Consider the following 26,354-nt stretch of genomic DNA (forward strand, 5'->3'; position numbering starts at 1 on the left):
TGCACAGGCTGTGTCTGGTGTGTAGCAAGGTCCTGGCCATGCCAGAGAGCCACGAGTGAAGGGCGCCCACTGGAGGGGCCCTCCAAGACTTTTCTTTGGCACAAAAGCTTTTCAAGGAGAGAGAGGCAATTCCGGGCGAATTTCAGCATGGAAGTGGAAGAGTGACAAAATCTGTGTTGAGTCAGGGGAAATGCCCTCTGAGGCTGGTGGACCTGTAACTGTGACTTGGCCTGTGGGGGGACGGTGAGGGGCACAGAGGAGCTGCTCAGTCACAGAGCAGCACCAGGGCAGGGGGAGAGGGGTGACTCGGGCAGGTGGCTGCTGCTCGGCCCTGCAGCATTGATCCCTGACCACAGCCTTGGCTTTGGGACCCCGGAACACAGTCTTCCATCTTTTCCCGCATATGCTCGTCGTTTCTTTGCCTGTCCAGCGGCTTTATCGTTTTTTGGTGTATGTTCTTATTTTAATTTTGTTGTGTTGGAATGACATTCAATTGCTTTTTTGTGGTTTGAGATAACAAGAACAGAGAATGCAATTTTAAATCCTAAAAACGTCACAGAAACAGAAGCCACAAATTAAAAATTGATCTGATACCAAAAGAAAATGGGCAAATATAGCACTCCGGAACAAAGAGATGATAAAAAGAAATTATACAGAAAAAAATTAATGAAACTGACAGGAAGTACATTAGACATAAGAAATAAATCAGAGAGAATGTGATGAGATATTGGAATGGCTGAGCTCAGAATAACCCTGCCTGTCTAACCTAAGAAGGACATATTAAATATAGAGGCAGTTTAGTCGTTCAGAAGCTTATAGGTCTCATCAAATGGGAAAATTCAATTAGAAGGTGGGCAAAGCCGTGCACTGGGCCTGTGAGAAGTTGGTGTTTGTTCTTATAGTTCTGAGGTTATTAGTCATCTTCCCTGAAACTCAGAATTTTCTTTGATCAAATATTATCTCTCATTTATTAACAAGTAAGTTATTTCATTGTCCTATTTCACAGGTATTGAATAAGCAGACAATTAGCAAACATTCTCTAGGGCATGCAAAAGAGGAAAAAATATAGTTTCTCAAGCTGTTCATAGTTTTACAAAGAAAACAAATAGGCAAATAGAAATCACATCTCACTATAATAAGGTCAAGATTTCAGGTTAAGTCAAAGAATCTGGAGCCCAGATAACAGAATAACACAGTTTCTGAAGGCTTGAGGAAAGTTTTGCAGGAGGTAACTGGGAAGTAAACCACAAAGAAAATACCAGACCATGTGGGTGAGGAGTGGGTCAGAGAAAAGATCCGTAAAAATCTGAAAGAACATCATGAAATTGGAAAACAGTGAGTCTGTTATGTGTGGTTAACTACAGATCTTGTCAGGGGGGTGCAAAAAAGGGCAGCTAAGTTGTGGCTAAAAACAATTTAAAGAAAGTGTTTGGTGTCATATACTGTGGGTCACCGGCTGTCACTTCCATTCCCCAACGCCTGACTAGTCCCATGAACAAAGGGTTAAACTAGACTACAGAGCCTGTGCAGTTGCTGGGTGTGTTTAGCTTTGCCCTAGTTAAGGAAACATTTCCTAGTGGAGGCAAGTTGCATGTTATTGTGGCAACTTTGAATTAACGCTTTTTATTTTTATGTAAATAATTCCCCAGATCACTTCTTTCAATATTATCAGAAACAAGGTACTTGTTTCTGGTGCCATCTCGCACCTGATCACACACACCTGTCTGTGAGCATGAGAGAGGAATTCTGCTGGGAAGGAGGACCCGGGGTGTTTGCTGAAGCTGGGGAGGGACTTGTAGAAATAAGGAGTGGCAGAGAGGAAGGAGAGATTAGAGCAGAAAGACCCGGGAACACGGAGAAGATCCAGCAGTCAGGAATGGGCAGAGAGAGAGGGGAGGGCAGAACATAAAGAGCCTGTCCTCTCAATAGAGCAGGTAAACCAGAGTCAAAAATGCACCAGAAGGATGAAAAAAACATAGGAATGTTACTGCTCTGTCCCCCGGGTTTCTTGTAACATAAGAACAAAGTGGCATAGGCCTCCCCAAGAAGACCTTTCTGCTTCGGTAAGGTTTAAGAAGCTTCTGGAAGCGTTCACCTCCTTCTCACCAGCAATAGAGGAGACCAGCTCTGGTTCCTTAAAGAGCCGTTGCTCTTCCTGAAGTCCTCGGAAAGGTTGGTTTCCAAGTAGATGAGATGCTGGAATTAATGGACTCCAGCTTCCTTAGGAAGGTGGCCTCCTGCCAGGACTGATTAGTCCAGCTGGCCTGTCCACTATTTCTGTTTTATTGCTTCCTTTCTCATTAAGCAAGGTGTTGGGCTTGGATAACCATAAACAACATGTCTGCTGCTACCATCTCGTACACAGCCAGTGCTTGAACCAGGCTCTCAGGAGTCCTTTTCAAAGTCTTGGATCACAGTTTCGGAGAAGCAGCGAAAGGAAGCCCAGGCTTGAAAATGTGCCACACAAATAGTTCCTTTCCTATTTTTACTGCTTTTCCTCTGGGGGGAAAAAAAATCAAAGTGATAGAGAAAACTTAAAAAGAAGTCAGTGCTAATTTTCCTAACCTCTCTCTGTCTGCTCTTTCTCCCCTCCTCCCCTCCCTCAGCATAGCCACATGAAACAGTTATGGCCTCAATCTTTGCAATGCCAGGGTAGGAAGCTGGAAGGGGGTCCCCTCACCCCCTGCCGGCAGCAGCCCCAGGGATCCTGAGCAGCCACCAACCCCTTGCTGAGCAGCTCTGTGGGTTCCTCGAAGCCCGCTGTCTGCATGGGCCCACGGGCTGGCGTCTCTAGGACACAGGGCCCCTGAAAGGGCGTCACTCCCAGCTTCCCTCCACGCTCACTGCAGTAATCGCAATATCTGTGCTTCTCCCTCCCCAGACTGTGTGTTCCTTAAAATAACCTTCATTGGCACATCATTTCTCACCAGGAGTGGTACCCTGGTTCTCTCCAGGCATCTAATTTTCTCTCTTCCGGCACAGGGAGAATCATATTTACCCAGTAAACCACAGTGGTGACCTATAGCCTTAGTTCCTTACTTTCACTTTTACTGGAACTTTGCAGCTGGTTGCCTCTGCTTTCCCTAGTCCTTTCCCCCTCTCCCTTCTGCCCTGTCTGATTTGTCTGATTGGTCTGATTTCCCTCCCAGCCCCACCCAGCACCCAGCCCCTCCCAGCACCCTACCTCAGTGACTGCCTCGACTCTATCATCATCGAGGGTCTTCTAGGTCTTGGTTCACCCAACAGTTCATCAAGCTTCTCAGCATGTCCCGAACAATAAATACTAAATACTCAGAAAATCTTTGTTGAGTGTTGAGAGGTATTTTTTTCAAGAATCTCCCTCCACCCCACCCCCACCCCCAGAATATTTCACGTATAACCGAATTAGGTTTTGTATCGGAACTTACCTCACTGTGTTTTCATTGGAATTGCTCCTCTAGGAAAGGACAAGAATTGCTCCTGTGCTGCGAGTGGATAAGGAAACTCTGATTGCTAATTATGTTAATACGAATCACCTATATGCATTTTAAATTTCATTGGCCTTTCCTGGCTTCTTAGCATATCTGCACTGTTACTTACCACTACAATGGTTGTGTCTGAAAGAAAAGCAAACACCTCTATTGTTTGATACAAACCCAACCTCAAGAGCTACACAAGGAGAGTCTAGGTAACATTTGATCTACACTTTAAGAGCTTACCATATGGCAGACACTTTTCCAAGCACTTTACAAATATTAGGCAATTAAAATATCATTAAATGCACTGAGGTAGATTTATTATTATACTGACTTTACAACTGAGGGAAATATGGCACAAAAAGGTAACAGCATAACACAGTCAAGGTCATGTACCACACACACAGAGTCAAGCTAGTAATGGTCGAACCAGGCTTCAAACACAGGCCGAGTCCATACCTCTAACCACTATTAAGTGCTGCCTCACACTTGTTTCTTGCCAAAGTTTCCCTATAAGTCAGAGGAGTAAATTCTGATGAATTTACAGTGTCTGTGTACTTAGCAGAGTCCTGTGCACCCAGTATTTTATAAGTCCAGTTATTTTCTGCAATCAGGTCCTCATGTAAAGGAGCCAGACTTTGTGCCCTCTTTGAAAACATAACCATATCATACACAGTGCTACGTGAGTTGGGCATGCCAAGGTGGCCTGGATTAGTATCACAGATTACTCATGCATTATAACATTGTGTATTTGGAAAAAACGTAGAGTTCATTTTTGAAAATTTAGCTTCATATGTTGATGAAGTAATTGAAATCCAAGGTAGTCAAAAAGTCTCACAGCTCATGTGTAGAAGAACACACATTGATTCCTCTTTTTTTATTTTTAGTTATCTGCCTGCTTTGAATTTGCTCTTGTTGCTAATGTACACACACACACACATACACAGTTGAGATACCATTCATATACCATGAGACTCAGCCTTTAAATGAGTGCAAGTTTGTGATTTATAGTATATTCACAGAAGTGTGAAACTATCACCACTGTTTAATTTTAGAACATGTTCATCACCCCCAAAAGAAATCCCATACATATTTATAGTCTTTCCCCAACTTTTCCCCCACTCCCATCTCCAACATTAGAAGACCATTAATTTACTTTCTTTCTCAATAGACTTGTCCATTCTGGACACTTCATATATATGGAATCATATAATAGGAAGTATAAACTCACCAAAAGCACAGATTTTTTTCTAGTGTTGTATTTTAAGGGGTATCATGGATATAGTTCTTTGATTTTACAGCTCTGTCTTCTGATCATGTAAGGCATTTTCTCACTTTCTTATTTGTACTATTTCCAGCTTCCCTTTGGTTTGAGCACTCTGGGCAGACTAGAGAAGGTGAGAGGACCTGTGGCTTTTCTTTTTTCCAAGGGCAGTGAACAATGGAATTTGTCCCCCCTATTAATTCTCATGGTGTTTCTTCCATTCTTACAATCTTTATTTCTATCTCAAATTTTGTGAAATATTTTCACAACCTTATTCCTGAAAGGATCAAGTATTTTGCCAACCCTTCTTTTAAAACAGGTCACAAATGCAAATTCTCTAGAAGAAGGGGGAGAGGCGGAGGTTGTTGCTAAGAGGTGAAAGGAGGAACATGATTGTTGCCGAGTCTTCCCAAGGTCTGAAAAGGAAAGTCTGGGCATCTATGCTCCCTCCACATGGACTTCTGGTTTTGTTTTGTTTTGTACTTAAGGTGCAGAGAATTAAATTAAAACCCTGCTCCTCAACTACAAGCTAACGACTAGCATCAGTTTGTGAACAGCCCCGCTTTTATTTCAGTGTTTGCCGTCCAGCCCGCTCGCCCTCACATTCCCCCCCCCCCACCACATGCCTTCTTTACACTTGATGAGTGTCGCAGAGACACACATCTCGACATGCTAGTAGTGTTACTGGATCCGAAGGCGTAATTACCAAATTAATACTATGCCATAAATCTCGTTTCTCTAACTTTTAAATTCACTGTGAAGTCACTAAAGCCGATTCCTGTTGCTGGATTTACATTGAATTTCTTGCTCTAACAGCTGAAAATTTTGGGTGTATATCCAACACATTTTACTTCTCCACCCCTGCCACAAGCACCAATAAAGTGAGAAACCCGGGGACGGACTGCCTCAGTCTGTGTGTCTAGGAGAGGACTGGGCAGGCCACCAGGCCCATACAGCTTAACCTCTTTGGTGGCCTCGCACCCCTCAGTCTCACTCCTCCTCTGGCCTGCGGAGGTCGGAGCTAGGCAGATGCAGGTGTCACTCTGCCTCTCACTTGCCCCTCGGAGCTCCTCTAGGGCATGAGGAGAGAGGTGTGAGATGCAGGGAACTTGCCTGGCACTTAGCCTGCATGAAGTGAGCAGGGAGCATAGGCTCCCAATCAGGGAGCCTCGGGAGCCTGGGACCCGAGAGAAATGTTTGCGCCTGTGTGTGTGGGAACGGTGCCCAGATGCAGTTCATAAGGCCCTGACCACGGTCCTCGAGGAGTGAAGCGCAGGTTGCCAGCAGGAGCCGCCCACTAGCAAGTGCGCCTTGTGCTGACCCTATTCCAGTCCCCTGATCCTCCTCCTGCTCCCTGTCGTTGCTTCCCAAATGCGCTGCCCACAGACAAGCTTTGGTCTCAGGCTGTGCTTTCTGGGTCACCCAGATTACTCTCCAGGAGTCCCAGTCTGGATAGTTTGTCCAGTCTCCTTCTTGTGGATCAGAGACTAGGCCACCTCAAAACTGCGGAGGGCCGCCTCCTGCTTAAGGACGCTTCCTGCGTAGGCTCTTTCACGTGTGAGCCTATGATTTTGCTTGCTGCAGCTCCTTTCAGGCTGTGAGTGTGATGTACATACACGCATGGTAACCTAACAATACCGTCCCAGAGCCCAGTGGGCTGCATAGGGGACCACAGTGGCCATGCTCGAGGAGGGGACTCTAGATTTGCAAAATATCAGCAAGGATGGAAAAAAGTGGCTATTCGTAAAAAAAAAAAATCTGCTTCTGCAAACCTTGATGCCTGCCCGCTGTCACGGCTCATGACCCCTGAGGCAGACGGGCCACTCACCATGGATGCGCCATCACAGAGTATTTGAAAATTTTGCTTCTGTCTGCTTGGCGATGGGGAGACATAGGAAGGTTTACACTTTCCAGTGAAGGGCGTTGCCATCAGCTTTTGTCCTGGAAGGTGCACTTATCATTTGGGTCAAGTCAAGGGGAAAACGGAATCATTTGAGAGGCTATGTATGTCAGTGCAACGCCTGTGTGTGAGTGTGAGTGTGTGTGCACACACAGGGGCATCATCATGAAAATAAAAAGCAGCAGCAACGAGACATAGGGAAGCTGAGGAATCTTGGAATAGGTGTGGCTTCTTGTTCCGAGCAGCTTTTGAAACCTCATTATCCTTTTCTGCTTCTGTTGTATGAACAGGTGGTTAATACGTACACCCCAGGAAAGAAGATTTGGCTTGAAGGTGTGGTGACCACCACAGCTGGAGGCACAAATAACCTCTCAGATTCCTTTGCTGCAGGATTCTTGTGAGTAACACTTTCAATTTCACCCCGTTTAGGAAGGACAGTGGAATTGTGACTCTGTCTGTTATTCTCCCCAGAGGAGAGGCCTGGGGGCTTGTTTCCCATTGAAAGCTCTTCATTTGCTTGTAAATTGTTTCATCATTCAACAAACAGCAAGGAGGGACTTCTCTAGATGCTAAGATGTCATAGGAGACACAAGAGCCAAGATAACTGTGATAGGAAACGTTACTGCCTGTGGTGCCAGACACATTACACTCTACATGCATCTTCTCATCTGATCTTCCTCAGGGTGCTGGGAAATAGGTAAGAGCAAGACAGGAGAAGTCTTCCCCTTCAGAAGCTTAAGACTGGAGGAGCAGAGACAGGCGATGAAGTAAAGCTGCAGGAGTTAAGTGCATAAAAATAATTATTTCAGCTCTGTAGTGATTAACTGCACAGTGTACTGTTTGGAGCGCCTCTTATATATTTAACAATTTCATAGCCAGTGAAACGGATACTGTCATTTTTTTGTTTAAGATTTATTTATTTGTGCATACAGAACTGGGGTACAGGCCAGAGGCTCAGGGGCGGTGAGAGGCTTCACCAGAGACAGAGTGGGGAGCAGAACAGGCAGATCAACGAAGTACACTGCTGAGGGGAGCAGTGGGCGGGTCAGGAGAGGTCTGCCACGCCATGTGGTCTCCTCCAGGGCAGGTGGGGATCGAACTCATGCGGAAGTGGCTTTAGCTTCTCAGTGCAGTGCTTTAACCCACTGCACCACCAGGGAGGGCCTACTGTCATTTTATAACAATTGAGATAGATGCAATTATTAGGAGCAGAGCTTGGATGCAAACCCAGGCAGTCTGCTCCAGAGTCCTCCCCTCTCTCTCTCTCTTTCTCTCTCTCTCTCACTGTCTCACACACTTTCTCTCTCTCTCTTCGTCTGTTCACAAAAGGAGATTGTTGGGATGCAAAGGAATCAGGAATTTCTCTGACTGGGAAAATTTCATGGAGGGGGTGGCACTGGAGTGGGACATAGAAAAATTATTCCATTTTATATAGATGGGAAATGGTGTTAACAGTAGACAGGAGTGTTCTAGACTAGAAGAAACATTATGTGCAAAGGCTCAGAGAAGAGAAAATGATTAGTGTGAAAACAGTCTTGGTTGTTGTCTGCAGCAGGTGGGCAGGGGCTGAGACTAGGGAGCGGTTTACCACCAAGTCATGGGCATCCTTGAAAACCAGGCAGAGGAAATAAGACCCTGTTCTATACTCAGTGGAAAGACATTGACAGTTCTGGAGGGTGAGGGAGACTCCATTTGACTTGTATTTTTAAAACACTGGCTCTGTACCACAAATATTTGGAGTGGGAAAACCATCCATCATCTGGAGAATGGCTGAAGCCAGAGCATAAGAGGCCTCTGACTGGCCTGCGGTGGGACAAACCCCTGGGACCACAGACTCACCAGGTAACTCGTTCCCCGTTCGTCTACTCCTGTGACTTTTTGGCCAAGCAAGGTCCTCAGAAGAACTGTGGCACTGTGCTTGGCGCGGTGTTTCACACTAACAGCTGTTACCAATTAGGCAGATGTAGTTTGCCTCCATTAAGGCAGTGCCTTCAGTACATTCGTGAAGGACAAATCAGGCCAGTCAAGCAGATTGCTTTATCGTTGCAATACTGGTGAATGCAGATGAAGCTAATGAGTCCAGTTATTTAATACCTGGGGAGACTTGGATCGTCCATCTCCATGTGGCTAGGAACCTTTCAAAAATACACTCTCCACCAGCTTCAAGGTGAGCCCTAGCTAAGGGGGAGAAGCCAGGCTGTCAGTCAGTCCAGCAGGGAACCCTGGGAACCAGCAGAGAACTGTCCTGTGCTCAGCTCTCACAGACAGGGTCTGCTCTAGGGCCTGTCAGCAGCCTCACTGTGCCGAGGGCACTGGAGAGCACGTGACTGTACTGATGCATCATTTTCTTTATTCACTCGACAAGCATAGGGATAGAAAGGTGAATATGGCATTTGTTTTTTAAAAAACATGTCAACTATAATCTCTGCTGTATTTGTGCTATTTCAGTGTTGAAAGAACACTGATTTAGGAAGTTTAAGCCCAGAATTCATGTTACAGCTCTACCAAAGAACATTTTATACCATTTCAGTGGCTGAAGGACCACTGACTTCACAGGGTTGCTAAATTGGGAAAGAAATGACAAAGGCATGTAGCTTAGCCATGGGATATTCCAAAAGTATGTTCAACCCCTGGGTCACGTCTCAATCTCAACAACAGTGAAGTTCTGCTATACATTATTGTAAGATTTTCTTTTTGACTTTAAAACTTTTGTTCTTGCATTTTACTTTGTTTTGTTAGACTTCAATATCAGCAAGTTTTGTTTGAGGATAAAGTATTATTAAAAGTATGAACAAGATTTGAGAATATTAATAATATCCATTCATAATATAAAAGCTAGTATTCTGTATTTTAAAGAAAAAACATCATTCTGTCAGTCACTGGTTTGGAGCTTCCTGTGGTTTCAGATTTGGCAAATCACAGCTATGTATAATCTAGCCCCTGTAGGTAGATTGGTGAGTCACCTGATTTTATCCAGATCAATTTCTGCTGAACAGAAGTATTGAGCACCCACAGTGTGCCAGAAACTGTTCTGGACATTTGGGGCACAGAGCTAAAACTTCAAATCTATTCTTGATGATCTTGTAACCAATTAGGCGAAAGCAGAGACGTAATAATTATTCAGCAAGCTAGCAGGAGGTGTGAGTAAGCATTCTGGGGTCTTCAGAGGAGGAAGGTGCTGCCGTTGGCCAGGGCCGTGGGGTTTAGAAGATGACACTTCACTGGATGAACAGATGGGAAGAAATTTGCCAAGTGAGGCAGGTTAGAAGAAGGGAGTTCTAAGCAGATGTTAAACCACATATAAAGATTTAGGTAAAGGATGGTGTGTTGGGCAGCCAAGACTAATTTTGTATAGTTTAGCGCCTGGGAAATGGAGTTTAGGATGTGAGAAGAGAGGGAAGGTGATGATGAAACTAACACATGTGCTCAGAAAAAAAACGGAAAAAGGCCTTAACCTTTATACCAAGAAGACTAAAGCTCTACGTCATTTTCCTACACAAAATGATTACAATTAGAGGCTCCCTGTGTTTCAAAAGTAGGAATGTGAAAAGAAAGAGAGAAACAAATGAATTCATGAATGAATATGCGAACTGAATGTGTAGGCAGTGGGTGCAGAGTTAGCGCTGGGTGCTGGAAGAGCCAGGAGGGCAGCAGAGTTGAAGGACTACACGCTCTGGAAAGCGGCTGTGAGGAAGGCGGGGCCGCTACCGGACTGTGTGCTAGTGATGGCAGAGGAAAAATCTTTTGTATCTGCTGCTGGCAGTGATACACAAGAACGGCAAACCCCGGACCACCCCTGCACAGGCATGGTGGGGGCGGGGGGTTCACGTGAAAGGTAGGTGGGCAGTGATAAAGTGCGAGGCTGGGGCTGAGTAATGGGCGAGCCAGGTCGTTCCTGAGGTTGTGTGTCCTCTAGCTAGGGGTGACATCAGATTGCCAAGTAGCTCCGGTGTTCATTGTATTTGTTAATATTCTAGGAATACAAGATAAGCATTAACAACATGTTGTAATGACCAAGGACAATTCATCTTTTACTCCCCTGGACCTTTGTTTCTTTCCCTATGTAATGAAAAGGTTGAATTTGATCATCTCTAAAATGCTGTCCAGCTGTGTATTAGGTGCATAAAATAATCTCCTTTAAAGGACTAGGTGATTTGGTGGTGGGCGGGGGGGAGGATTGGTCTGTTTAACTCTTACCCAATCTCTGAGGAGCTTGTTATATGCCAGTTAAATATATGTATATATATATATATATATATATATATATATATATATATATATATATATTTGATGTTGCTTTCCCCCCTGCCTTTTAGGTGGCTGAACACTTTAGGAATGCTGGCCAACCAGGGCATTGATGTTGTGATCCGGCACTCATTTTTTGACCACGGATACAATCACCTCGTGGACCAGAACTTTAACCCGTTGCCAGTAAGTGTGGGACAAAGCTTCCCAACTCTTTCTCCATGTCATTCAGTGCCTTGTGCCTTTTCTTGTGCCGTGTTCTGCACTGCAAGACATGTTCTCCTCGTACCAGTTAATTTTATAAATCAGACAGATGCATTCTTGATCCATTTTACAGACTTTGAGCTTCTCCACACACACAACACACATGTATACATATGCACGTGTATACATTTACATCTACTATATTTATTTACTACTCTTATTTTCACGAGCCTTGTGCAGTTGAGATTCCACATCTACTTGCGGCCTGTTTGAACTCTGCTTGAGAGTGAATTTTTCCAGATTGTTTTCTTTTAATGCTAATAGGAGACATTAGTTAACATCAAATGCAACATGTTGAAAGCAGATGGGACAGTGTTGGCTAAGATCAGATACAGTAGGAACCAGTCTCTTGGAGAGTGGCTGAAGCGTACTTTGCAGCTCAGTGCTGATCTCGACGTGACACAGGTTTGCCCAGAGCATCACCTTCTCTAGGGAAGCGAAAGAGAAGAATGGTGAGCAGTGATCTGGGTTTGTCCTGTGACCTTACTGATAAATCAAAGAAATCCCACTTAGTCTAGAAAAGCCGCACATCACAGAATATCACACAGGTTAGCCTCTACCGTGTGATGGGTAGACGTGGTGTCTGTGGCCAAAGGTCACACACTTCTCAGTAGCTCGCAGAAGGATCTAGTTCCACTCGACGGAACTGCTCTGGGCTGGGGAGCAGGGGGTGTGGAGTCAGCCCCAGAACTGCCCCTGTGCCTGCTCCTGCTCGTCCTGCAGTCACTGCTGCCCCCACTCGGCAGTGCACGCACCCGCTGGACCTGGGAGTCTCCTGCCCTTTGTCCCCCGCCTGTGTCCACCTCACCTGTCCCCTTTACCCTTACCCCAAGCCCTGAGGCAGGAGGCCTCCAACACCATTTGCAGACCTCAAAAGCATCCCTCCAGGTTAGAGTGCTGCGTCATTATTACATCACTGGCTGTCCATGACTCCAGTTCAGTCACAGGAACCAAGCTAACTGGCACAGGTGCGTCTCTTCACAGGGCCTGGGCACATGTAGCCTGGTATACAGTGGGCAGGAAGGGAGACTTCAGTTTGACCTTTAGGATGTATGTTTGCTTTGAGCTCATAAACTTGAGATAAAACAAATAATAATGAAGAGTGCACATGCGACATGTTAGCATTAGCAGTGTCATGTCATCTAAAAATGAGGACTTAACGGCCACCAGTGGGGAGGAGTCTGGTGATAGACAGACAAGGACTGGCATAACAGAGACTGAAGCGGTTGGCGAGGGCCCTTGTCAAGGCCCAGCGCCAGAGGGGCTTCTCTGGGAAGGTGGCATTTCGGCCAAGTGCCCATGACAAGAGGGAGCCAGCCCTGCCAGGAGAAGGGGCTCCCAGATGGAAACAGACTCGGGGAGGATGAGCAAACAATGGCACCCGAGTGGTGGGTCCTGCAGAGAAGGGAGAGGTGGTGGACTTGAGGCAAACCAGGGTCCTAGCACGAAGGCTGGGTAAGCTGGAAGGAGTGTGCCTTGTACTGTGAGGAGTGTGAAAGCCCACGGGAGGAATCTTTGCCAGGTAATAGCATGACTTGGCTTCCATTCTAGAAAGATCTCCTTGGTATAGTTCATGCATCAGATGTCACCTACAACTCTCTAATAACACGGAGAATACTTCACTCGCAGACTTCGCTCACATGCACACTACTCCGGCCACTCTGTCCTTCTCCTTCCCTTCCATTTCTCCATTTCCACCTCGTCAGAGCTCACACGTCAGTGCTTGTGAGCATGGACTGTGTGCAGTGACCATTCCTGACGGTGGCCACTGGGACGGACCAGCAAGACGGCGTCCCTGAGCCTGTGACAGAGTGCAGCATACAGAGACGTGGAAAGTTCAGCTATACGCATGATAAATACACTTTGTCACAATTTCTCTGATGAGAAACTCGGACCCTAAGGAGAAAGTAGGGCCCTAGAAAAGTCATTCTGTGACTTATCCAAGATTGGACACATGCTGACAGCTGGAACTCTGAGCTTTTTGCTAAATCCTGTTTTCACTGTGTTGCACTGTTTCTTGCTGTATGTTCCTTGGTGACTGTCCTATGGTCAGAGGCCAATATTTGCTTCAGAACTGAAACTAAAAGTGGAGCAAGTGTCTTGAGGAACTGGTGGGAAAAGCCTAGGATGAGATGGTCTGTGGGTACCTGGGTGGGCTTGATTTTCCCAGTTTGACAAACGGAGATGGCATCTCAGCCACCTGTGGTCACCTGTGTTAAAGAGACCAGTGCCAGGGACTTTGCTCCCCCAAATGAGAGTAGCTTCAAAGGCTTCCCAGTGAGGCCTGGTGGCTGGTGGTGGCAGGGCTCACAGAACTTTGTTGATTTAACACAAAGGCTCAAATGAACCAGGCAGCTGGCTTTCTGGAAAGTTCAAGCTCTAAGAAGCCATATGCAAAAGCACTTAGAAAAGTAGCAGCCTTTCTCTTCATCTTTCTTTGTGCTCATAAATTCTGCACCTTGTAAGTAGAGAACTTGGTAACTAGAAGAGTCTGTCCTGAGTGTCCCCTAGAAAGACTGTGCCCGCCTCGACCAGGGCACTCATCCCACAGGCCTCGCCGGCTGCCCCTGGAGTGTGTGATGGAGACAGACCTTGGGATCGTATTGGTTGCCACCTCAGAGAGTTATGCAATGGATAACCAAACCTTGCCAGTAAAAACTTGTGGATTTTATATTGTGATTAAATCTCCAAGAGAGTTTGTTAAGAGGTTAGGGGATTAGTGAGTTGTGTTTGGTTGCTTCCCAGAAAAAAAAAAAAAAAACAATCAGTATTTCTAGTCCAGTTCCTTCAAAACCAGCTGAATGCATTTCAGGGAATGATCACATTGGTAAATAATGCTTTGTTTTTGTTAGTGTTTTTGAAAGCTAGAAAAGCCAGAAAAATCAAGGGTTTGGGCCTAATGGCTGACTCCTCAACCCCTACCCACCCCTTCCCCTCCACCCCGTCTACTCCCATCCCAGTTTACAGCCCAGATCTCACAAGGGCCTAGCAATTTCACCATCCCAATCTAAGGCGAGAACGAATGTGATGGGGGTGGGCGTGTGGGGGCTTTAAAAAAGAAACTCATCTTCAAAATAACATTTTCAGCGACAGCCTGTGATCTTTGTGGTTGTTCCTCTAGAATAGTGCCAGCCAGCCTCTGCTGTGAGCGTCTCCTTCTCCTGGGAAGAGGAGAACATTTCGTTCGCCAGTGCTTCATCACTGCACTCCCACCCCTCACCCTGACCCTCCTGCCATTGGGAAAGAGGGAACGCGTGGGTCTCCACAGCCAGGCGGCCAGTCCCGACTCCCTGGGAGTGAGTGATGTTTGGGCATCAGCACAGCCAGTGGACATGGTCCAGGCCTCGCCAGCCGTGGGCATTTCTCCTGGGAGGAGGTTTTGGAATTTAGCTTTTTGCTTTTTTTTTTTTAAAGAACTTGATTTACAGAACTTTCAAGGGAAGGAATGGTGAATTACTAGTCAACATCTTAATCTCAACTCCCACGCCAGCCTAGCAAATAATTCAATTCAAAAAACATGGACACTTCAAAATGTGTCTGGCTCGGTGCTAGGTATTCTGGGGACACACAGATAAATAAGACATGGGTGCCTCATCTGCAGGCTAACAGTCTGGGGGGAGTATATTTGGCAGCTTACAATTTAATCCTAGGTTTAGAATAAAACAGAAAACTAGTTCACATTGGATTACCTTTGCTTTGCTGGGCATGGGGGAATGTTTATATTTACTATCAGCCTTCTTTTTTGCTGACTCCCTCCTGCTTGAATAATAATAAACATTTGGTCTAGCTCAATATGCATTTATTGAGCATTGGCTGTATACATTGTTCTGGAATACAGCCTTTGGCCATGAACTGGAGACAGCATACTAGTCTTGGGATCTAAACTGTGCTGGTGGTTCCCATAGCAACTTTCTCTGAGCCCCACCACCATTGTCCCTGTGTCACCTCCTTGGAAGGCTGCAAGGGGCATAGGGGGCCTAGGACGACCAGTAAGCTTTGTGGGTTCTAGTCCTCACTCTGCCATTAGTTAGGTCTATAGCTTTGGCTTCTCGTTTCTTTATTACATTGTAGTAAATATGTCCCCTCTGTCTACCTCTGGAAGCTATTATTCTTATTTATTTATTATTATCGATATGAAATTCATATTTTCCCAAGAACAGGTACAATAATACCTATCATCATTATCATTATAGGTCTAATGGCAGGAGTCCAATTTTGTGCATACATGAGCACCAAGAAAATCTCCAAAAGGAGCTACTTCCAAATGTTAACAGTGGCTTTCTTTGGGTAGTGAAATTTCAGATGACTTTCATTTTCTTTGTGGATTTTTTTTTGCCCTTAAACCTGCTGCAGTCAGTATTATTGCTTTTGTAATATGTAAAAGGACTATTTTTAAAAGAAAATGTGTTTTGAAAGGATTAAGTGCTTTACATAGACAACCAAATATTATTCTTGCCTTGTTCATTCATAAGCACTCAGGTACTTACTGGATACTGAGCTAGACACTGGTGACATAGCTGGGCCTCAAGGTACTGAGAGTGTGGGCGGAACAGCTAAGTCAGCAGGGAGCAGTGGAAGCGGGTCGCAGGGCAGAAGCAGAAAGGAGATCAGCTTGGGTGTTGCTGATGCAAGTGATAAAAGAAATGTGTGGTGGAGCAGGCTGTCGGATGCAGGATGCTGCTTGATACAGGACGCCAGCATTTTTTTTTTTTAATTTATTTGTGCATACAGAACGGGGGTGCAGGCCAGAGGTGCAGGGGTGGTGAGAGGATTCACCAGAGACAGAGTGGGGAGCAGAACAGGCTGACTGACAAGTACACTGCTGAGGGGAGCAGCAGGCAGGTCAGGGAAAGTCTGCCGTGCCATGTGGGTCACCTCCGGGACTGGGGATCAAACTTATGTTGAAGTGGCTTTAGCTCCTCGGTGCTGTGCTTTAACCTGCTGCGCCACCAGGAAGGGCCCGATGCTGATCTTTTTATTGACAGAGAAGGGCTTTCAAAGGGAACACTGGATTTAGGGCTTTAGGGAAGTTGATGTACACCAACTCCCACCCATGGCTCCAATCTTATAAACAAGGCGTTCCACTGGCCAGTCCCTGGGCGCAAAGCACATCAGTATTGCCCCAGGACGATCCAGTGTCCTGCCCTGGTCTAACTGAAAGCAGCCTTGTATGCTACACCCACACTTGGGCAGGGGCGGGTCAGCATCCTGGAGTCTCTGCAGGAGACAGTGCCTGAGCTGGTTCTTAAAGGAGAAGGGCAAAGTAGCCACAGAGGGGTCTGGGAAGAGCTTCCAAGTAGAGGCAATAACATGCAAAGAGACAGAGGTGTGCATTGTCTAGAGAGCTATGGGGGATGCATTATGACAAATTACTTAGAGAAGCTTTTCCTATCGCTGTCCAGTGGCCACACAGGATGTACAAAACCTAAAGAATTTCAAAGCTACAGCTCTGAAGGTGGTGGGCGGGTGAGGCACAAAACCTAGCCAAACCAGCCTGTGATCTGTTTGGGGGGAGCTTGCTTTCTCTTTCTTGTCTTTCCCGTGGGAGCCATAAGAAGATGAAAGAAACAGAGTGTACCTGATTAGGGGTAACTGTGATTTGAAACCCGACCCTGTCATTAGCGGCCCTGACAGACTTCTCCCTCCAAAGCCTTCCTTTGGGGTTGGGGGGGCTGTGACTGCTGAGAGAAGGGCGCCTTGGCGGCAGACTAACCCATGGGACTCTGCGCTGGCCCAGCGGCTGACCCTGGGCTGCGTGTCCAGCGGGCATGACTTGCCTGCTGTGCTCTAAACCTGGCTTTTCAGTGCTGTGCCTGCACCATGGCACCCACAGGCTGCTCTTTGCCCCTGATGCTTTCACAATGAGGCCCCATGATTTTTGCTCTGTCCTCACCCTTTGCTTGTTTATCAGCCCGTGTGTTGTGCGTCGCGGGTCGCTACACCCGTGTGTAGCGGTCACAGCTTCCCTGCTGGAAACTGCCCCCGGAAGCAGACAGCACAGACTCAAGGGCAGCACCACCATTGTCCAGTGGTCGGGCATCGTTTCCTGTTCTGTCGAAAGGGGCGTACGGGAGGGTGTATTTGAATGCAGCAGTTACAAGTGTTGGCTTTAGAATTAGCCGCAGAATGAGCTGAGTTTCAAACCCAGCGCTACTAACCCTTTACTAACCGCGTGTCCCTAGATGGATCTCCAAACCTTGGTAAAGCAATTCCCCCTGTAAAATGGAGATAATAATTGTGTCTATGTCAGAGTCGTTGGGACGGACTGAGTCAATGCTAAGTAGTTCTTACACCTAGTCGTACTCAATAATTGTTAGCTGCTATTACTATTGGTAAAGTCACTCAGTAAACTGTAAAATTCTCTAAGTCATAGTGATAATTATCATTTATAATGAATGCAACTGTGGTGAGGTAATACATATTTGGATTTTTGTAACTGATATAGGGAAATCAATCCAAATAATGATCACTAAGGTATGAACAGTAGATGTTTTAAATTAGAACAGAAAACTATGACTCCTGAACTTGAGAAGAATTGACTTCAAATGGTTAAAGACAAACTAGAAATTACATTTTATTTTCCTCCAGAGAAGGTGCTGCCAACCTTTCCAGTGTAGGCAATTAAAGCAATAACCACACTGCCATCCGAGCCCGAACACCTTCATTTGGTATTGATAAATGGCCTAATCAGCCCTGGAAACCATGATATGTCACATCAAAGTGCTAATGACAGTACATTATGTGACTCGCTGAGATGCAACAATTGAAAATCTCACTCTGCATCAACCATTTATTTTGTTCCCAGATTGCAATACAGAGGGATTATAGCTACAGCAAATTGGGTGGCAACCTTAATAAATTAGGGAGAAGAAGCAATTACAGACTCACTGCATTTGAGCCTAGGAACACAGTGTGTGCCACCCTCCAAGCCTCCTTCAGAGGAGGGAGGCGCCAGGCCAGGCCTGGAGTGGGAAGAGCTATACCTGAACTACCTCATCTGTTCACCTGAAACACTCGAAAATTATTTGAAAAGAATCTGACAAGAAAGGAAGGGAGGGAGAGGGTGAGGAAGAAGAAAAACAAAGTAAGGGAGAGAACAGAATGTCCTTTGGCAAGTCGGAAAGAGCTTTTGTGAGGGCCACAGTGTGACAAATAATGCCATTTCACTTTGAATGTTGTGGCCTTGAGAGAACTGACCGTGAGAACCAAAGATAATACCGTAGGTTTTTTTCTAACTCAGTTATGTTTTTGTTGTTGTTTAGATAAAAGCAGATGTCTTTTACAACAGAAATAGAGTAGATAGAGCCCTCCCTGGTGGTGCGTGGTTTGGAGAGCTGCACTGCGAAGCCAAGCCAAGCCGGCTGCTTCAGTGCAAGTTTGTGCCTCTGCCCCGGAGGTGACCACATGGCGCGGCAGACCTCTCCTGGCCCGCCCACTGCAGTATACTTCGTCGATCTGCCTGTTCTGCTCCCCACTCTGTCTCTGGTGAATACTCTCACTGCGCCTGCACCTCTGGCCTGTATCCTAGTTCTGTAGACATAAATAAATAAATCTCTAAAAAAAAACCCTATTATTTACAAAAAAAAGAAAGAGAAAAAGAAATAGAGCAGATAAACACATTCTGTAATTCCTATATAAAGGGATTATACTATAGATTAAATTTTTTAAATCTACCAGTCATTAAGTTAATGTTTAGAATTGTTTCAGTCTCCTCTTATCTCTGATTTGGTTTTGATCATTGAAAGGATTAAATAGAACAGGCCATTTTGATTCACTCTAGACTTGACTTGCTCAAGACTCGCTTCTGCTCTGGAATTCATTGTTTTTTTGGTGTCAAACTTTCCCTTCCTCTTCCTTAGAGCAGTGATTCTCAAGCTCAGCTGCCCATTGTGGTCACCTGGAGTGAAAGGATTAAAAAAATGCCTGCTGTGGGCCCCAGCCCCAGAGATTCTGAGTCCTTTGGTGAGCAGGGGGCCCTCAGGTGCAGGTATTTCTTTCTTTCTTTCTCTCTTTTTTACAACATCCTTCATTTTTGTGCAATGTATGCTTTTTCATCGGATCGCAGCCCCCGTGGACTTCCAGTGCCAGTTCACCCATGTGCCATCACCATGGTCCCTGTGCCCTTCCCACACAGGTGCTGGTGTTTCTGGCTGTTCCCCAGGACTCTAATGAGCAGCCAGAATTGAGATCCATGGGGCTGAAGGCGTCTGTTTGCCATAATAAGATTACAAATGATCTTCCCCTCTACTCTTCTCTACAAAATCTTTCCTTAGCTATCAAGATATCAGGAAAATGTTTAGTAGCATCTATTATTAATTCATCTCACAAATATTTATAGAGTCTATACTCTGCCACACAAGACTAGAGTCTCAAAAAAAAAAAAAAATAGAGATGGAGGAGAAAGACATGAAGACCTTGCTTTCATTGGAGGTAACGTTCTCCTTGGGAGACTAAAAATAAACATAAAAACTCAGAAATAATTAATTACAAATTCAGAAGGCTGTTGAAGAATGCGAGCATGTTATTAAGCTGAAGGCTTCACTGAAAAGGCAGCTTTTGGAGGAGCTAGGGGAGGAGCATAGTGTTCCGTCATAGGAATAGCAGGGAAGAGACTCGGTGACACAGCAAAGGTCAGGCCGAGGCTGTGTCCTGGCAGAGGTCCACCCAGGGGCAGGTAAGAAATAGCCAGCAGATGCCTCGTGCACTTGATCCCTAACTCCCTACACTTGACTTCCTGCCCTGCCTGTGCGGACAGCCCTCAGCCTTGCTTCCTGCGTCTTGTACTTTGTGAGAATAGCGCAGATGCATCCACCACCGCCTCCTATGCCTGCATCCCCTGGTGAGCCTGTGCCTCCCCCATGGCCCCGTCACTGACCAAGTCACCCCACATGCACCGTGTGTACGGCAACGGCAGAACAGTGATACTTGTGGAAACCAGTAACTTTTCATACTGTTTTATTATGTGTATGTTTAAAATATTCCGTGGCATGTATTTTTTAATGTCCTTTAACTAGGCTGCTGGGACATGCAATAAAGATAGTGCAGTTTAGTTGTGGTGGGACATAATGAATAAGGACATTGGCTGTGGGTTGCGGCCCAGAAATTCAGGATAAAGAGTCAGCTGCAAACAAGCAGGTCCCCAGCCTCCATCCCAACCACCCCCCACCGCCCCCCACCCCCACGGCTGACAGGGCTGGTAGCCACATAGTAGTCGAGTTGTAATCACTCTGACTTGTTAGTTGCCGGTACGATTACTACATACACTGTTCTTTATCAGAAGCCAGATAAGCCCTGCAGTCTGGAAACCTCACCAAAATCATGCAGGACAATCAGAGCAGAGCGGGTGACCCAGTATCTCTTGTAACAGCCCAACCCCAGCCCTGCATGTTCTTGGCTGAATTTGAGCTTACAAATGTGTGCTCTCGTGAACCTGACTAATAGAGGTTGGGGTCAAATTTGTTGCATTTGGCTCTCACATTTTGATGGTTAGTTGTCAACTATACCCAGATATTTAGTTGAACATTATTCTAGCTATTTCAGTAAACGTATTTTTTAGCCGAGATTAACACTTACATCAGTAAACGTTGAGTAGAGCAAACTAGCCTCCGTAATAGTCCTCCATAAAGTGGGTGGACTTCATCCAACGAGTCGAAGGTTGTAATACAAACAAAACAGACCTCCCAAAGTAGGAAGGACTTCTGTCAACCCTGTCTTCAGACTCTCGTTGCGACATCGCTCTTCAGCCTGCTTACTTCACTGCAGATCTTGGGCTTGCCAGTTTCCACAATTACATGAGCCGAATTCTCATGATCAGCCCGAGAGAGAAGTGCACACACCTTCTGCTGGTGTTGTCCCTGCTCTCTCAAGAACCCCAACGCACGTGGCATTTAATGAAGGCTACTGTGACGGCACGTTTATAAAATACTGATTGTTTTTTGTTGCAGTTCAGCCTTTTGTCTGTTTCTCTTTCTCTCCCATGAGAAGAAGAAACATTTGAATTGCAAGTGACTGTGAAACTTGGGTGCAAAGACTTTAAAAAAAATCTTTGTCTCCCGCAAACGTAGGAGGCAGTCTGTCAGGGTGTCTCGAAGGTGAGCAGGACTGAGTGCGTGATTGTCCTTCTTCAGTCCCCTGTGGGTGCCTTCCCTAACATATCTATGAAGCAAGAAAGCCTCACTGTCCTACCAGGTCCATTGTACAGATCTGTTCCCTCTTGTGGCTTTTCATGAATTTCTCCTAAGTGAATTTTCTCTCTCGCTTCTAAGCCTTATTACTATTTCATCAATATCCCTCTATGCATTTGGTAGGTGTGATGTTTTCTAAAGATATCTGTCTTGTAAATTTGCCGTATTTCCTTTCTTAGAATGTAAGTTCCTTGCATGTAGGAACTTGCGAAACTGTTCTTTGTGTCTCCTTCGCACTCAGGACACAGCTGGTAGAAACCAGGGGAGGGATCAATGGTGCGAATGTGCTAATTACTCACATCTGGTCTCAAGGTGTTTCTGATTATTCGTTAGCAGTTCAGAGTCCCATTAAGAAGCATGGGCTTTGGGCTAATGATCACTTTAACTACCGCCCATCTCTGTAATGACTGGTGGCCTTTAAAATGAGCCAATAACTAGATGTTTATAGAGAGTGTACATGTGAAAGACTGGTGAGTAGAATACACAAAAGAGTCAGGAGCCCAATAGCCTGGCTCCCGGATTTTTCTAGCAATTCTAGTTCACATACCACATTATCATCTTCATTTTCTGAGTTACCATGAGATAAAGAACCTGCTCTATGCCAGGAACTAGATCATATCGTACTATGTTTTTGAATCTTTAGAATAACTTAAATTGAGGCAGAGAGCGTTAAGTTCATTTATGTAGAGGTCAGTCCCAGCCCACCTGATATTCAGGTCTTGTTCATCTCTAAGCCCTGCAGAATCCATCTCAGAAATGTGTCTCAAAGACAAACTCTATGTCATTCTTCCACTCCCTGTGAACACTCAGCCTTAGCGCTTGTCTGGGTCATCACTGAACCCTCCTGCTGGGTCTCCCAGCCACAGTTTTTTTCCACTCAAAATATATCTTCCACGGTATCATTCAGAGACATGCTCATGTTATTCCCTTTTATTTTATTTAGGATTTATTTATACAAACAGAACTAGGGAACAAGCCAGAGGTTCAGAAGCAGTGAGAGAATTCACCAGAGACAGAACAAAGAGCAGAAAAGGCAGATCAAGGAAGTACACTGCTGAGGGGAGCAGCAGGTGGGTCAGGAGAGGTCTGCCATACCATGTGGGTCAACTCTTCGGCCAGGGATCAAACTCATGCTGAAGTGGCTGCAGCTAGCTTTGTAGTGCCACGCTTTAACGCTTTGTACCACCAGGGAGGGCCCATGTCATTCCCTTTCTTCAGAAGCCTTTGTTGAATCCCCATTGCCTATACAATGCCCCCAACTCCTGAACATGGCGCTGAAAGCTTTCTGTAATCCGCTCTGTCTTTCTAGTCCTATTTCCTGATAGCCACTCTGGATGCCATGTCTTCCACTGGAATAACCTGCTCATTCGTATCTCACCGTGCACAATGCTTTGCTGCAAGCCCACCCCCATTGTCACCTCTTCTCTAATGTTCCAAATAGGATTCTCACACTCTGGTTCTAGTGAGGCACTTTGACTGTATATTGCGCCTGGCTTTCACTACATAGTACTGTCTATCATAGTTATAAATACACTGATCAGTCTCTCCTTATACACTGATCAGTCTCTCCTTTGGCCAATAAGCAAATTGAAAACAGGGAATATTAGGACTTAGAGTGCCTAGCACACACTATATACAAAAGAAAAGATTAAATTGGTTGGGATTAAATTGAAATGAAATTAAGTTTTGGGTAAATAATCTACTAAAAGTCATATGCCACTCTAAGCAACGATTACAGCTGTTCCTTAAAAGGACACTGATTTAAATGATTCAGTTACTATTTTTTCAATTTATTTATTTATGCCTACAAGAACTGGGGTCAGGCCAGAGGTGTGGAAGGTGAGAGGATTCACCCGAGTGAGGGGTAGAACAGATGAACTTACTGAAATACACTGCTGAGGGGAGCAGCAGGTGAGACAGGTGAGGTCTGCACCATGTGGGTCAGCTCCCTGGTGGGGGATGGAACTTATGCTGCAGTGGCTGCTGATAGCTTGGTAGCTCTGTCTTTAACCCCTGTGCCACCAAGGAAGCCCAATTCAGTCACTCTAAATGGCGAGACACCCACCATCTAGGCTGGATACCACCTACCACATGGCTATGGCAGCTCAGACAGTCTAAGCACCTGGGTGCCTGAGTTCCTTACTGACTTGAATCAGACTTGACAGGAGGGTTGAAGGGTGAGAGAATGGTAGTTTGCCAAGTGAAATGCCTTAGAAACACCAGTTTAATGACTTACATATAAATTAATCATAAACATGTGGATTAAATTTCCCTAGAAAATGCATGTTTAAGCTCTGTGGACCACAAATTATTGAAAAATGATTGGAGCTATTTCCTGAGCCCAAATATTGTACCAAGAAGAAGCAGGTCTATACTATATTAACTATAAATATTAGTACAATAGATAAATTACCCTGGGGGTCTGGGAAGCTAGAGAGGTGGACAGGAAATAAGAAACTGAGATTCAGCTCAGAAGTGTGCCCTAGGTACACTGGGGCAAAAATAATAAGAAGCAGCTATTTTGATGAGGACGAGAACAACACAATTACAGAGACTCCAGAACCTTAGAGTGAGTTCTAGTTGGTGTGGCCCATGTGATGGGAGGCTAGTTATTCTTATTTCTGTGGATGAAAAGGAACCGTCGGGATTATTCAAACATATTGGAGATGATGCACCGCCCATATCGATAATCCTTGATTATCGATTTTGATATAAACCTTGATTTTAATTATACCACTTTTTATCTGGTCAGAGTAAAGTTTGACTAAATTGAACTAACTTTTCCATAGAGCTCAACGTAATGAATGACCAGAATCAAGACTGTAGTCTTTGAGCCCAAAGTCCAGAGGCAAAATGGAGTTTGAGATCCAAAGCAAGACAAACAGAAATTCAGACAGGATACAATCTTCAGAAGACCATCCTAGATGTGTTATCGCCTTCCTGGTCATTTGAAAATACTTTTTCAGAGGTCAGATACCCATACCCATACTTATAGGCCAAAGTAATGTACAGTCATAGGCAGGATTTCACCTTGGAAACTGGGCCAGGGAGTGTCACACAAATACATTATCCTTAAAACTGATGGGCTTAATGCTAAGGAATTGCAATGGGTTTTTCTGCAAGTCTGGAAGCTGTGCTTTGCAACAGTGTGGGCTAAGTATAGAGGGACCTTAGCCAACTGGCAAATGCTTCTAGGGAAAGCAGTTTGGATGGTGAGGGACTCCTGAATTGTAAGTGAGAGTGATAGGGTTGCATACTGGGAGGTGTGGGCAAAAAATGTCAGATCACGGTGATGCAAGGTTTCTTCTGATGCATGAGAGGCTCCCTCGGATAAGAGAGGAATGTCTTCTATACAGCACAGGTCCTTCTAAAGCACAGAACCCCTTCCCTGGGTGACAGCTAAAGGGAAGAGGACCTTTGCTCCTGCTGAAAGTGATGAGCCAGGATGTATAGTCCATCTGACTCCAGAGCTCTTTAGCCTAACCACCCTGTTATTTGAACATGGGAGGGCTTGAATTTATATGCTGTGACTCTTGGTATTTAAAAAAACAAACCTTGTTTCATGGATGGATTGTATCCGAGAGCCTATCCTCCCTGAGGGTAACAAAGCACAACAAAAACAATCAACTTGCCAATTAAAGGTAGGCTCAGTCTGTTCTTCCTGGTAATTTTGTAGATTTTTCAGTTTCAATCTCTTCCTCCTTCTCTTCCTCTGGATGCCATCAGGGTACAAATAGGATGTTGACATCATGTGCTGGCTATGGGGAGGGGCCTTGGGCTTCTTGCTCTGTTACCTAGATGCCTCTGGCCCTCACTCAGCCATCCTCCCTGATTACTTGGTTCACAGTCAGGTATTTACTGAGTGAAGTGGGTACTTCCAGGACTTTGGGTTCATGCTGAAATGTGATACTAGCTTTGCTCTATGTTTGGCTCCTACACTCTGGAACTTCCTTGCACGGTCTCCAAGATTCTTACAGAGTCCAGTGCCCTGGGTGGTTCTCTGGCCTCACGGGCGACCTTGCAGCTCTCCTGCATGGGGCCGTCCTGGCAGATGGGAAGATGGCACATACCCACCCTCCGCAGAATCACACCAAACCTCCATCTCAGTGCCACTAGGTTGGTATGTAAACCCCACTCCCCACCCCACAGAGTTCTACATGAAAGATGGAACACATGTATACCCTCCTCTTAGTTTCTTGGCCTGACAAGTGTGTGGATGATGACTGGTTCTCATTTCTGCGATCCCGGCAACTTTTTGTCTCAGGGCTCATCCCCTCCAAACCTTCCCTACATCGTAGCCTCAGTCCTCTCGACAGTATAGCCTCCAGTGAAACTGTTCAGACCGCTAAGTTTTGCTGCTGAGCTTTGCAGTATTAAGAAAATCTTTAAGAACTTACGGGTGGGGAGACTTAGAATCTGTTTTCAAAGACTTGCCTTCATAAGTTTTTTAGGCTAATTTGAAACTCAAACCTTCTGTTCTAAGTGGCATTTGACCTTTTGAAGAAGCTCTGATGTCCTTGATTCAATATATAAAAAAACTGAAAGGTAATGAGATTTACAGAGAACAAGAGTTAAAATTGACTATAAAGAATGAAAATGAAATTGGTTATTTTATATAGTCTTGTTTCAATGGAATATTTTATAATTAAAAAGTTAAATACATTAACATCTCAAAATAGCATGCTATACTACCTTTGTAGTAAAGAAGATCAGTAAGATGTATTAGCATAGCCTTTATTTAAAGTGTCAGGTGAGATAAGGTTTCAAAGAAGCAGTCTAACTTGGGGCAGGCAGGCAGAAATTTCTTTATTGGGCTTTAGCAGGAGGGGTTAGCTAAAGTCCAGCTGGTTTTGGAAATAGTTGGATCAAGACAGTTCTCAGAAGAGGGAGGAACTGTACTGTGAATTACCAGCCATTGTTTGGGCAATTTGAATTTTATTAAGAGAAATAGAGAGGAACAGCTGTGGGAGAGAAGGACATGCTAGAACCATAGTGGAAAATTCCCTGGCTTTAATTGTCTCTTAATTTACAAAGGGAAAAAA

At 45.2% G+C, this 26,354-nt stretch overlaps 1 protein-coding gene across 2 annotated transcripts in view; it reads left to right on the forward strand.

Moving 5' to 3' along the window:
* Window positions 1–26,354, forward strand: part of HPSE2 (heparanase 2 (inactive)) — a 414,871-nt gene that overhangs the window by 306,181 nt on the left and 82,336 nt on the right. For both annotated transcript variants that reach the window (XM_004680550.2, XM_004680551.2), the window contains 2 exons: window positions 6,910–7,016; window positions 10,936–11,050. In XM_004680550.2, the coding sequence (XP_004680607.1) occupies window positions 6,910–7,016; window positions 10,936–11,050 (222 nt within the window). The remainder of the gene's footprint in view (window positions 1–6,909; window positions 7,017–10,935; window positions 11,051–26,354) is intronic.

The sequence above is a fragment of the Condylura cristata genome, unplaced genomic scaffold (genome assembly GCF_000260355.1).
Source record: "Condylura cristata isolate star-nosed mole 26May11 unplaced genomic scaffold, ConCri1.0 scaffold00011, whole genome shotgun sequence".
NCBI classification, from domain to species: domain Eukaryota; kingdom Metazoa; phylum Chordata; class Mammalia; order Eulipotyphla; family Talpidae; genus Condylura; species Condylura cristata.